This window comes from Triticum urartu, chromosome 1 (genome assembly GCF_003073215.2).
Source record: "Triticum urartu cultivar G1812 chromosome 1, Tu2.1, whole genome shotgun sequence".
NCBI classification, from domain to species: Eukaryota; Viridiplantae; Streptophyta; class Magnoliopsida; order Poales; family Poaceae; genus Triticum; species Triticum urartu.
In genome coordinates, this window is record NC_053022.1 from 484,990,041 (window position 1) to 485,000,522 (window position 10,482).

The 10,482-nt window shown below is 45.7% G+C and overlaps 1 protein-coding gene across 1 annotated transcript; it reads left to right on the forward strand.

The window, feature by feature from the left end:
- The first annotated feature begins 5,336 nt into the window (after window positions 1-5,336).
- LOC125521176 (histone H4) lies at window positions 5,337-5,898 on the forward strand. The gene has a single exon (XM_048686224.1). The coding sequence runs from the start codon at window positions 5,409-5,411 to the stop codon at window positions 5,718-5,720; it is 312 nt and encodes a 103-aa protein (XP_048542181.1). The 5' UTR covers window positions 5,337-5,408; the 3' UTR covers window positions 5,721-5,898.
- The last annotated feature ends 4,584 nt before the right edge of the window (window positions 5,899-10,482 follow it).

The following is a 10,482-nucleotide window of genomic DNA, read 5'->3' on the forward strand; positions in this document are numbered from 1 at the left end:
CAAACTTGATATCTAGGGGAAGAAGTTCAATCGCCCATTTGGCCACTCGACTAGTTGCATCTCTGTTGTGCAAAATCTCTGATAGTGGAGCGTCGTTGACGACTGTAATGGAATGATCAGAGAAGTAATGTGCAACCTTCTTAGTGGTCATATAAATCCCATATACAAGCTTCTGGTAATGAGGATATCTTTGCTTTGAAGGAGTCAAAACTTCAGAAACATAATATACTGGGCGCTGAACTTTGAAGGCCTTTCCTTCTTCTTCCCGCTCGACCGTAAGTACTGTACTGACAACTTGTCCTGTAGCTGCAATGTAAATCATCAAAGGCTCCTTGCTGATTGGGGCAGCAAGCACCGGCTGGGTGGAGAGCAGAGCTTTGAGCTCTATAAATGCTGCATCAGCTTCTAGAGTCCACTCGAACTTGTCGGACTTCTTCATCAGTCGGTAAAGAGGCAATGCCTTTTCACCGAGGCGAGAGATGAATCGACTTAAAGCGGCCAAGCATCCTGTAAGCTTCTGGACGTCATGCACACGCACAGGACGTTTCATCCGGAGTATATTACCAATTTTTTCAGGATTGGCGTCGATTCCCCGTTCGGAAACGAGAAAACCGAGTAACTTCCCACCTGGAACTCCGAATGTGCACTTTGACGGATTGAACTTGATATCATACCTCCTGAGGTTGGCAAAGGTTTCAGCAAGGTCAGTCAGCAGGTCGGAACCCTTCCGTGACTTGACCACAATATCATCCATGTATGCCTCCACATTCCGACTGATTTGAGTGAGCAAACACTTCTGAATCATCCTCATGAACGTGGCTCCGGCATTCTTGAGGCCGAACGTGGCCCCGACTTCTGGACGACGGCGTGCGGCGCTGGTGGGCTTCTCTTGGGCCCATCCTTGGTGGTGGATCTACCCTCCTCTTCGGCAGACATGCGGCTGTTGTGGCCTCTCACCAGTCTGCACCAGTAGCCGTGGTGGGGCGAAGTAGGGGTGCTTCGACAAGGGTGGGGGGGAGGTCGTAGGAGGGACGGGGCTCCGCCGTTGTTGAGTCGCATGTCGCCGGTATAGGGGGTGCCAGTTGTGGCCGTGTGTCACTCCTCCCCCTTCCTCTTTCCCCAGCCTAGTGCTTTCTGGCAATGCTTCAGGTGGGACGGGCGTTGTCGGTTCTGACGGTGGTTGGACTTGGCGGAGCTATTTGAGGCCACCCCCATTGATGTTCTCAGGGTGGTCTGGGTGCAGAGCCACGGCCCTGGCGATGGGAGGCGCGTTGATTGGGCGCATTTGCGTGGCTTGGGTGCGGGCGAGCAAACATGGCCGCTTGGGTGCGGGCGAGCAAACATGGCCGCTTGGGCGAGTGGTTGGCGGAGCAGGGGTGCGACGGAGGGGCTCAGAGCACCAAGGTACATCACTTGCCCAATCTTTGTACTAGCCGTCGGCGGCGGCATCCGCAGACGTTGTTTCCTTTTTGCAGGCTCCACCGCGGTACTCTCACTCCCTTCGTGTTGCTCTGGGTGAAAACTTGATCCATGGGATGCGACGGTGGCGGCTGTCCTGGTCCTGCCCTTCTTGGAGGTGCCGTTTTGGAGTCATCGCTCCGGCGTTGGCCATCTCAACTCTCCTCGGTGGATCTACCATGTGGTGGTCCGTCGGCTAGAAGCGGTTCTTCTGTGCTCATTCGTAGTATGCTTGGTAGTCGTTGGGATGGTTTGTCGGCACCTTTGTATCTTGCTTTGGGTGTGTGTATCGGTCTTCTCGAATGTATGAGGTGATGGTTGCTTTATAATATAAAGCGGGGGAGGCCTTTTTCGTCATTAGGGGATTGTGTCGTGGAGAGATAGAGAAGGCTAGAAAGAAAGAGGAAGCAAGAGTGAGAAAGAGAAGGTTAGAGAGAGAGATGCAGGGTGATAGACAAAGTGGGAAACGAGAGACAAATATGTAATGTATTCATAGGTGCAATTGAATTAGAACAGACTAAAAAGCCCGTGGCAACGCACGGGCATTATACTAGTCAGTTATAATTTTGTACTGTAGAACCGAAGTTTGGGTACCGAAATTGTTCACAACTCACGTTCAATATCACCAGTTGTGGTTCCCGTTCATGCATGCCTTCCGCTATATACCATACAAATCACAGCAAAATTTGAATTCGCAGAACATAAAGGAGGAAACGCAGAACCCTGCGACCAGCCACCCAACACCCGCAAAAAAAAGCACCCTAAATTTGTTCGAGCTGGCGCCTCAATTCAGACGCGCCCCGCCACTCCAGCAATCGGTGCCTCCCGCCAGGTCATCAATCCGCGGCATCTCTCCCCCGGATCGCGATCTCAACCGTACACTCCATCCACATCGAACGGCAGGGAAACGCCTCCTCCCACCTCTCGCCCCCCTTAAAATCCCCTCCCCCCTCCCGGCAAATCGCACAAAACAACCACCGCCGCTCCTCCAATCCCACATTCGCTCGCAGCTCGAACCAAGGAGAGACCGTCAGCCCATGTCCGGGCGCGGCAAGGGAGGCAAGGGGCTCGGCAAGGGCGGCGCCAAGCGCCACCGGAAGGTGCTGCGCGAACATCCAGGGCATCACCAAGCCGGCGATCCGGAGGCTCGCTCGGAGGGGCGGCGTGAAGCGCATCTCGGGGCTCATCTACGAGGAGACCCGCGGCGTGCTCAAGATCTTCCTCGAGAACGTCATCCGCGACGCCGTCACCTACACACCGAGCACGCCCGCCGCAAGACCGTCACCGCCATGGACGTCGTCTACGCCCTCAAGCGCCAGGGCCGCACCCTCTACGGCTTCGGCGGCTAGGCTCGTCCTCACCTCCGTGCAAATTCCGATGTGCTTATCCCCTGTGCGCCGTAGTCTCGCTGTCCAGAAAACTTAGCTGAAATGAGTTCCCCATGTTTATCTCCGCTGTTTCCTTCGTAGGATTAGCTGTATCGTCAAACAAAGCTGTTCGCATCTGAAGTTTGAATCCAATCTTGTGTCTACGCAAATATTGTGGTTGTGGTTTTGCTGTGATTTTTACTGCTGCGCTGTTGCAATTGTGGTGTGTCGATTGTTCCTTCTGTAGCGCAAGATCTGGTTGCTAGTACTGAATTACAGAACGAAGTTTCCAGAATTCAGTCTGCATTTCGGACACTGTAGATTTGCCTTTCTTGAACGGGTCTGCGACGTGAACTATCTATAATGACTGAATCATGTGGTTCGTGTCGGTAACCAGGAAAGGCCATTTGCTCTATTTCCAAACATCACTGTGGAAATGTTTTCATTGGATGAAATATTAGCAGCAATAACATTTTCAAACCTAGGAACACTTCATCTTGGTTTTCATTGGACGTTAAGCATACCACTGTGATGTTCTAGAATATGAGAGTTCACATCATCTTCAAACCTGGGAACATCAGTTGGTTACTTGATGCGCTTACAACAGTGTGTTAGAGCCAGATCCTGCAAGAGCCAGATCCTGTTAGAGCCAGATCCCTCATGGTTGAAAAATCATTTATACACGGAAATAAACCTGCTAATGCCACCAAAAATTGACACTTCTGTTTAAAGTATACATGTACAACGGTAATAGAAAAGAAATGAAAAATTACTATCAAGTATGTGCAGTGAGATGACTGAAGCATCACAGAGATGGCATGTTCCCTTGAAAAGCTCTGATTCACAGCATCCCAGTCCGGCACAGAGTAGAGACCTTACCATGCTTTTCAAGGCATACAATACATCATTTCAGATTGCTGTCATTGAGAGAATGGAACACCGGAGTCGTCCGATGATGGCATTAGCAGGTTTATTTCCGTGTATAAATGATTTTTCAACCATGAGGGGAGGTGTCAAGGGAACAGTGAATAACCTGTAGCGAGCAATGACCTGTGAACCGTAGAATCCTAAATAAGTCAACTCCAGTAAGCAATGGAAATGGGAGGACTGGTGAGGCGTTGGGTCAAGTGTTCTGAATTATCTTCAGATGTCCAAAATGGTTCACATGAAGAATACTCCCTCCGATCTAGTCTGTGCTTAGAAGACACCTTACATAGTACTCCCTCCGTCTCATAATGTAAGAACGTCACAAATCAATCATTCTGCAGAACAGCAGTGCAGCAAGTATAGGAAGTTGGATTGACGTCCAGAGCGAATTAGTGACCGCTCTTGTCCAGTAGACAGATTACAGCATTTCAATACATTCTTTCTAGAAGCAGCGAGGCAAATGCCGGGCAATGTGTGAGGGCGACGATAACACGCAGTTCTTCCACGCCAGTGCCTTGCGCCGTTTGGGTCCTGGACGTTGGCGCCTTGGCAGGGTGCAGGTTGTCACGGGAGCTCCTAATTGGCGCTTCAGGTGTGAGCTCGCCCGTTGGCGCTCACGGGCACTGGGCCGGCCCATTAAGCGCGAATTCCTGCTCGAATGCTTGGTCGCAGTTAGATCGCTCCTCTCGATTTCTTTTCTGCTCGCTCGTTCATTTTTCTGTTGACCATTGGTCAGTGAGACCATTTACTAATAAAGAAAGAAAACAATTCCACAGTTTTAAAAAAGTTCAAGAATTTGGGAAAATTTATGAAAAATAAGTTCACCCCAATTTTAAAATTTTCATCGATTTTTGGAAAAAATCAACAATTTTGAAAAATGTTCATAGAATTTGAAAAAAAGTTCATCATATTTTTAAAACTTAAGAAAAATTGAAAAAAGTTCATCTAATTTAATAAAATGTTCATCAATTTTGAAATAATAATCATGAATTAAAGAAAAAAACGCATTTAAGAAAACAAAAAAGTAAAAGAACAAGAATATAGGGTTGTTGCTGAAGACGTTCCTAAAAAAAGTTATTGGTCGCCAAATTATAGGATTGTTGCTGAAGACGTTCTTAATCATTATGCTATTTGTAAGCATCAACCAATCGAAAATCCTTTTTTTGTGTGGATATAACCAATCGAAAATCCTAGTCCTTCACATAGAATTTCAGCATGTCATGCCCATTTGAATTTGACAAAGAAAGATGGTACGTTGGGTATATGTTAAGGAAAAAGCAACCAGTCGGAGAAACTACGCGCAAATGAAATTCAAGAACCGAAGTTTGGGTCCCCTATACTCTCTACAGATCACAGCAATATTTGAACAAAATAAAGGAGGAAACACAGAACGCTGGCGCCTCAATTCGAGAATCGGCCTGCCACCCCAGCAATCGGCTCCTCTCGCCACGTCAGCGATCCGCGGCATCTCTCTCGCGGATCCCCATCATGACCGTCCACTGCATCCGCATCGAACGGCAGGCACGCGCCTCCTCCGACCTCTCGTCCCCGTTAAAATCCCCTTCGCCCCTTCTTCCAATCCCCGCACCAATCACCACCACTCCTCCAATCCGACAATTTCTCGCAGCTCGAACCAAGGCGAGTTCGTCGGCGACCATGTCCGGGCGCGGCAAGGGAGGCAAGGGGCTCGGCAAGGGCGGCGCCAAGCGCCACAGGAAGGTGCTCCGCGACAACATCCAGGGCATCACCAAGCCGGCGATCCGGCGCCTCGCTCGGAGGGGCGGCGTGAAGCGCATCTCGGGGCTCATCTACGAGGAGACCCGCGGCGTCCTCAAGATCTTCCTCGAGAACGTCATCCGCGACGCCGTCACCTACACCGAGCACGCACGCCGCAAGACCGTCACCGCCATGGACGTCGTCTACGCGCTCAAGCGCCAGGGCCGCACCCTCTACGGCTTCGGCGGATAGGCCCCTCGTGGTCGTCAATCTTCGTTGCCCCCCTGCAGATTCCTAAAGCTCGATGAGAACCTGACTTGTTTAGTTCGCTATTTCCCCTGTAGTTCCAAGTGAATCATGAAACAAAGCTATTCGCATCTGGAGTTTGGAAATTGTACTTGTCTTTGTGCAAATAAACTGTTTGTGATTTTGTCTCGCTGGTTATCTCTGTCATGTACGATTGTTGTTTCTTCTCTGATGTTAAATTTTGTGCGCTTGGGAGTAAGATTTGTTTGCCATCCTCTTACAAGGACCAGGAACATCATCTGCTCTGTATCTGCTATTTCTTCTGATGCATTTGTATTAGGAACCATTTATAATCATTCCATGTTGCAACGATGTGTGTAATTGAGATTGGGTTTAGTCTGCATTTCATACATCGATTTCTGGATTGATTTGCTATGTCATTTACTCTGCAAATCATCATGCTGTTCTTGTTAATAAGAAATGTCACCTGCTCTGTTTCTGTTTTTTTTTGTTACTATAGTAATACTTCATCTGATGCATTATACATTTTGGCAGTGGCTGCAACAACTTAATCCTTCAGTTTTTTTACTAGCTTATCAGCATAATTCTCCATATTCATTTTGCTAATCTCATATGATGTACGACAGTAGGGAAGTTTGGTGAATTACTTCTGACTTGATGTGCTTACACCACTGCCTTACATGCTTTGAGACAAAATAACTCTGCAGTTCTTACTTGAGGCCTGCAAAAGTCTGTATCAACAGGTTTAAAAACAGTAGAGAACAATGACCTGTGAATCCTTGAATCCTAAAAAAGTGATCTCCAGTAGCGATGAAAAATGAGAATAACAGAATGCATTGCATTCAAGCAAGTTTCCTGTAGACTCTTCATATCTCAAGAACAGTTTGGATGAAGGAATAATAATTTGTCATTGGAGGACATGCTACAGCAAGTTGAATTGATATATAAAAGAAGTCTGTTCCTTGCAGAATAACTGAAGACAACCATTGTTATTTTGATAGGCAAAATTCCATAGGCACATTACAATATTTCAATACATTCTTCCTTTGACACATTCCCAGGTTTGGACACCCTCCCACATGAACAATCTCAGGTCTTAGGAACACCTCTTATGAAACCGAACACTTGATACAAGGAGGAGATGACACAATAAAAACTGAAGGCAAGGTACACACACAAATGCTGAAGTGCACAATAAAATGACCCTCTAATTTTGTAAAATAAATACAATCAGAATTTGACACTCCTGCTAAAATTATGCACAATCATATTGGTGGAGAGAAGTAACAAAAATCACTATCAAATATGGGCAACAAGAAGACTGAAATTTTATAGGTGGAGAAAAGGATGAAACAACAAAGGTGAGCATTGTTCCATGCACACCCACATGGATAATAAATTCGAAAACAATACTAGGAAAATTTTAGAACATCTGAAATTTTGAGGTATCAAACTTGGTTGACCATTCTACTGACATGTAAAATTTCGTGAAGTATTGACACCCGTGGTACTCTTAGTGAAGAAAATACAATTGAGACTTTACTATTCATCAAAGAGTGTTTTCTAACATAACTTCGATCTTGTCATTTTTGACCCAAATACCACTAAGGCCATCTCTTTGTGAAACTTCATACGCAATTATACCGGTCGACTATGCGTGTTATAAAATGTTTTCTAGTTTTTTTTTTATTTTTTCTAGTTTTTTCCCCAAGTTTACTATGGCATGGAACCAAGTTCACCAAATCCGCGTCCAAGAAAAGGAGTATCAAGTTCTTGGTGTTGTGTTTACTTGATTCACATAATCCAGTACCAAGTAGCGTAACTGTGCTTTTCAAGGTGTACACGTCACATCTGTTCTGAACTTTAGATTGTTGTCATAGAGCAAGAGGAATTCCGAGTAGTCAGATGAGGACTGTACTACATTTAATCTTGATAGTAGGCGTTTCTCGTGCTTATAGGCGTAACCAGTATGATTGCAACACTCGCGGAAGTGCAACAGTGTCCGCTTTTTTGAAGAAAACCCCAAACCGACAGCTTAGTATTCTTCTTTATACCTTGCAGAAGTCTAAATTATGTCCTTTAATATTGATTCATGTGTAATCAGATGTCAAGATGTAAATATCAGCAGCCAATATTGTCCTGCAACTGGTTCTAAAAAAAATTTGTCCTGCAACTTAAACTAAAGTGTCCAGTTCATTTTCTTTTTTCGCAAAGCTTGCATATCATTTTATTGATAAAAGGGTAGAAGAAAGTACATGTTTGGTTACACCACACATAATGATGGTGCCAATTCTGGAGGCGTCGGCTCTTTCCCAACATCGCGCGTCGTCCTGGATAGTTTGCAACACGCGAGTGGCGGATGGTCGAGATTTTTCGAAGATACAAGCATTGCGGTGGCAAAGGTGTCAGGCCAAGAGTACGATGATCGAGGATAAACCTCGGCGCACGGAGGTTGGCGCTTGGGAGCAAGAAGACGCCCACAAGTCTACAAAGGGGGTCGTCGGACATGGGGGAGATGTCGTCGACTGACACCAAGCAAGAACTCATGTCAGATTTGGCGCGAGAAAGGACATCCGACAATGAGGTGGTACATGGTTTCTAGCACCTGATCGTAAAAGGAGTACAGATGCTCGTGGGAGGCCACGCCGGGCTAAGCGGTCCGCCGTCCAGAAATAATCGAGAATGAATAGTTGATACGTTCATTTTGCATCATGTTTTTATGTTAATATTTATTGCATTATGGGTTGATTTTTCACTTTATGATACAATTCTTATGCCTTTTGTCTCTTATTTTGTAAGTTTCACATAAAGAGCGGGATTGCCGACAGCTGGAATTCTGGACCAAAAAGGGCTATCGAGGCATTTTTTCTCAACATTTCCAAATGAGCTGAAAATTGACGGAGAATTATTTTGAAATATATTAAAATTATTGGCGAAAGAAGTATCAGAGGGGGACCCACCAAGCAGCCACAAGCCTGCCCTGTGGGCCCGCCCCCTGAGCTTGTGGTGAGCCTGGCAGGCCTCCGAGGCCCATCTTCACCTATATGATGCCATTTGCCCTGGGGAAAAAATCAGAAAAAAGGTTTCGGACGAAGCGTTGCCGTCTCGAGGCGGAACCTGGGCAGGAGCACTTTTACTCTCCGGTGGAAACTTCCCTTCAGGAGGGGGAAATCGAAGCCATCGTCGTCACCACTGATCCTCTAATCATGGGAGGACCAATCTTCATCAACATCTTCACCAGCACCATCTCATCTCAAACCCTACTTCATCTCTTGTATTCAACCTTTGTCTCAAAATCTCAGATTGGCAACTGTGGGTTGCTAATGGTGTTGATTACATCTTGTAGTTGATGTTTGTTGGTTTATTTTGTGGAAGATCATATGTTCAGATCCATTATGCTATTCAATACCCCATGATCTTGAACATGAATATGTGTTATGAGTAGTTACATTTGTTCTTGAGGACATGGGAGAAATCTTGTCATAAGAAATCATGTGAATTTGGTATTCGTTCGATATTTTGATGATATGTATGTTGTTGTTTCCCTTAGTAGTGTTATGTGAACGTCAACTACATGGCACTTCACCATCTTTGGGGCCTAAGAGAAAGCATTGCGGAGTAGTTGTTAGATGATGGGTTGCTAGAGTGACAGAAGGTTCAACCCTAGTTTATGCGCTGTTACAAACGGGCCGATTTGGATCTATATGTTTCATGCTATGGTTATGTAAGTGCATCTAGTGCCCCTTAGTGATTTTGGTGTATTGAAGACTTATAGGTTAAGGGACTAATGCGTGTGTAAGTGTACACAGGTCTATAAGTCTATGAGGAGTTTGATATTTACAGAAAAAGTCGACCCCTAAAAATGAATATCTTCGACTGAAGATTTTGGTATTTCTGAAGACTTTCATGAAGACTTTGAAAGTGAAGAAATTGGTGTGTCCGTGAAGACTTGATATTCATGCGAGAAATATGAAGCTTGAAGACTTTCGTGTTCATAGTTTTGTTTTTCTCTTTCTTGAGTCATAGGAAACACCGTACTGTTAAAGGGGGTCGAGGAAATACTAAAGAAAAATTTCCATGTGATGCTCAACTCAAATCCTACACCTACCAATCCCTTCGAGTGAAGCCATTGGAAATCTCATACAGTTCAGTCAATTTCTTCAGTGACAGAGACGAAGTTCTTCTGGTCTCTGAGGAATTTGTCCTGACTGAGGAGTTAGGAATTCGCCAGTGCGGATTGCCTACACAATGAGGAACATGATAGCCCTAAGGATTTTGCTACTCAAAATTCCGACCGTTACTGTGCTATGCCCCAGCTGTCCCAAAATATCTATCTACCTAACGGTCATATCATTGAAGGGCATTTATGTCTTATCATGTCGGGCTGCTCCCTAGGCTATAAATAGCCGCCCCCTACAACCACTAGCTGGTTGGCTGCTCCGAGAGAAACTGACACTTGTCATTTGAGAGCAACCCATCCTCCGAGGACTTTGAGCGAAAATCATCAAATGAGGAAAAAACCAAAAACCCAAAACCCAAACACCTACAAACCCCAAGTGATTGAGCATCACTGAAGAGATTGATTCTGAGTAGATCTGACGCTTGTTACCTTTGAAGACTATGCTTCTTCCAGACGGTTAGGCGTCATGGTCTAGAGCATCCAAGAGGAATTGTGGATCGCCGAGTGACCAAGTTTGTGAAGGTTTGGAAGTCGCCTGAAGACTTACCACGAGTGATTGGACGAGGT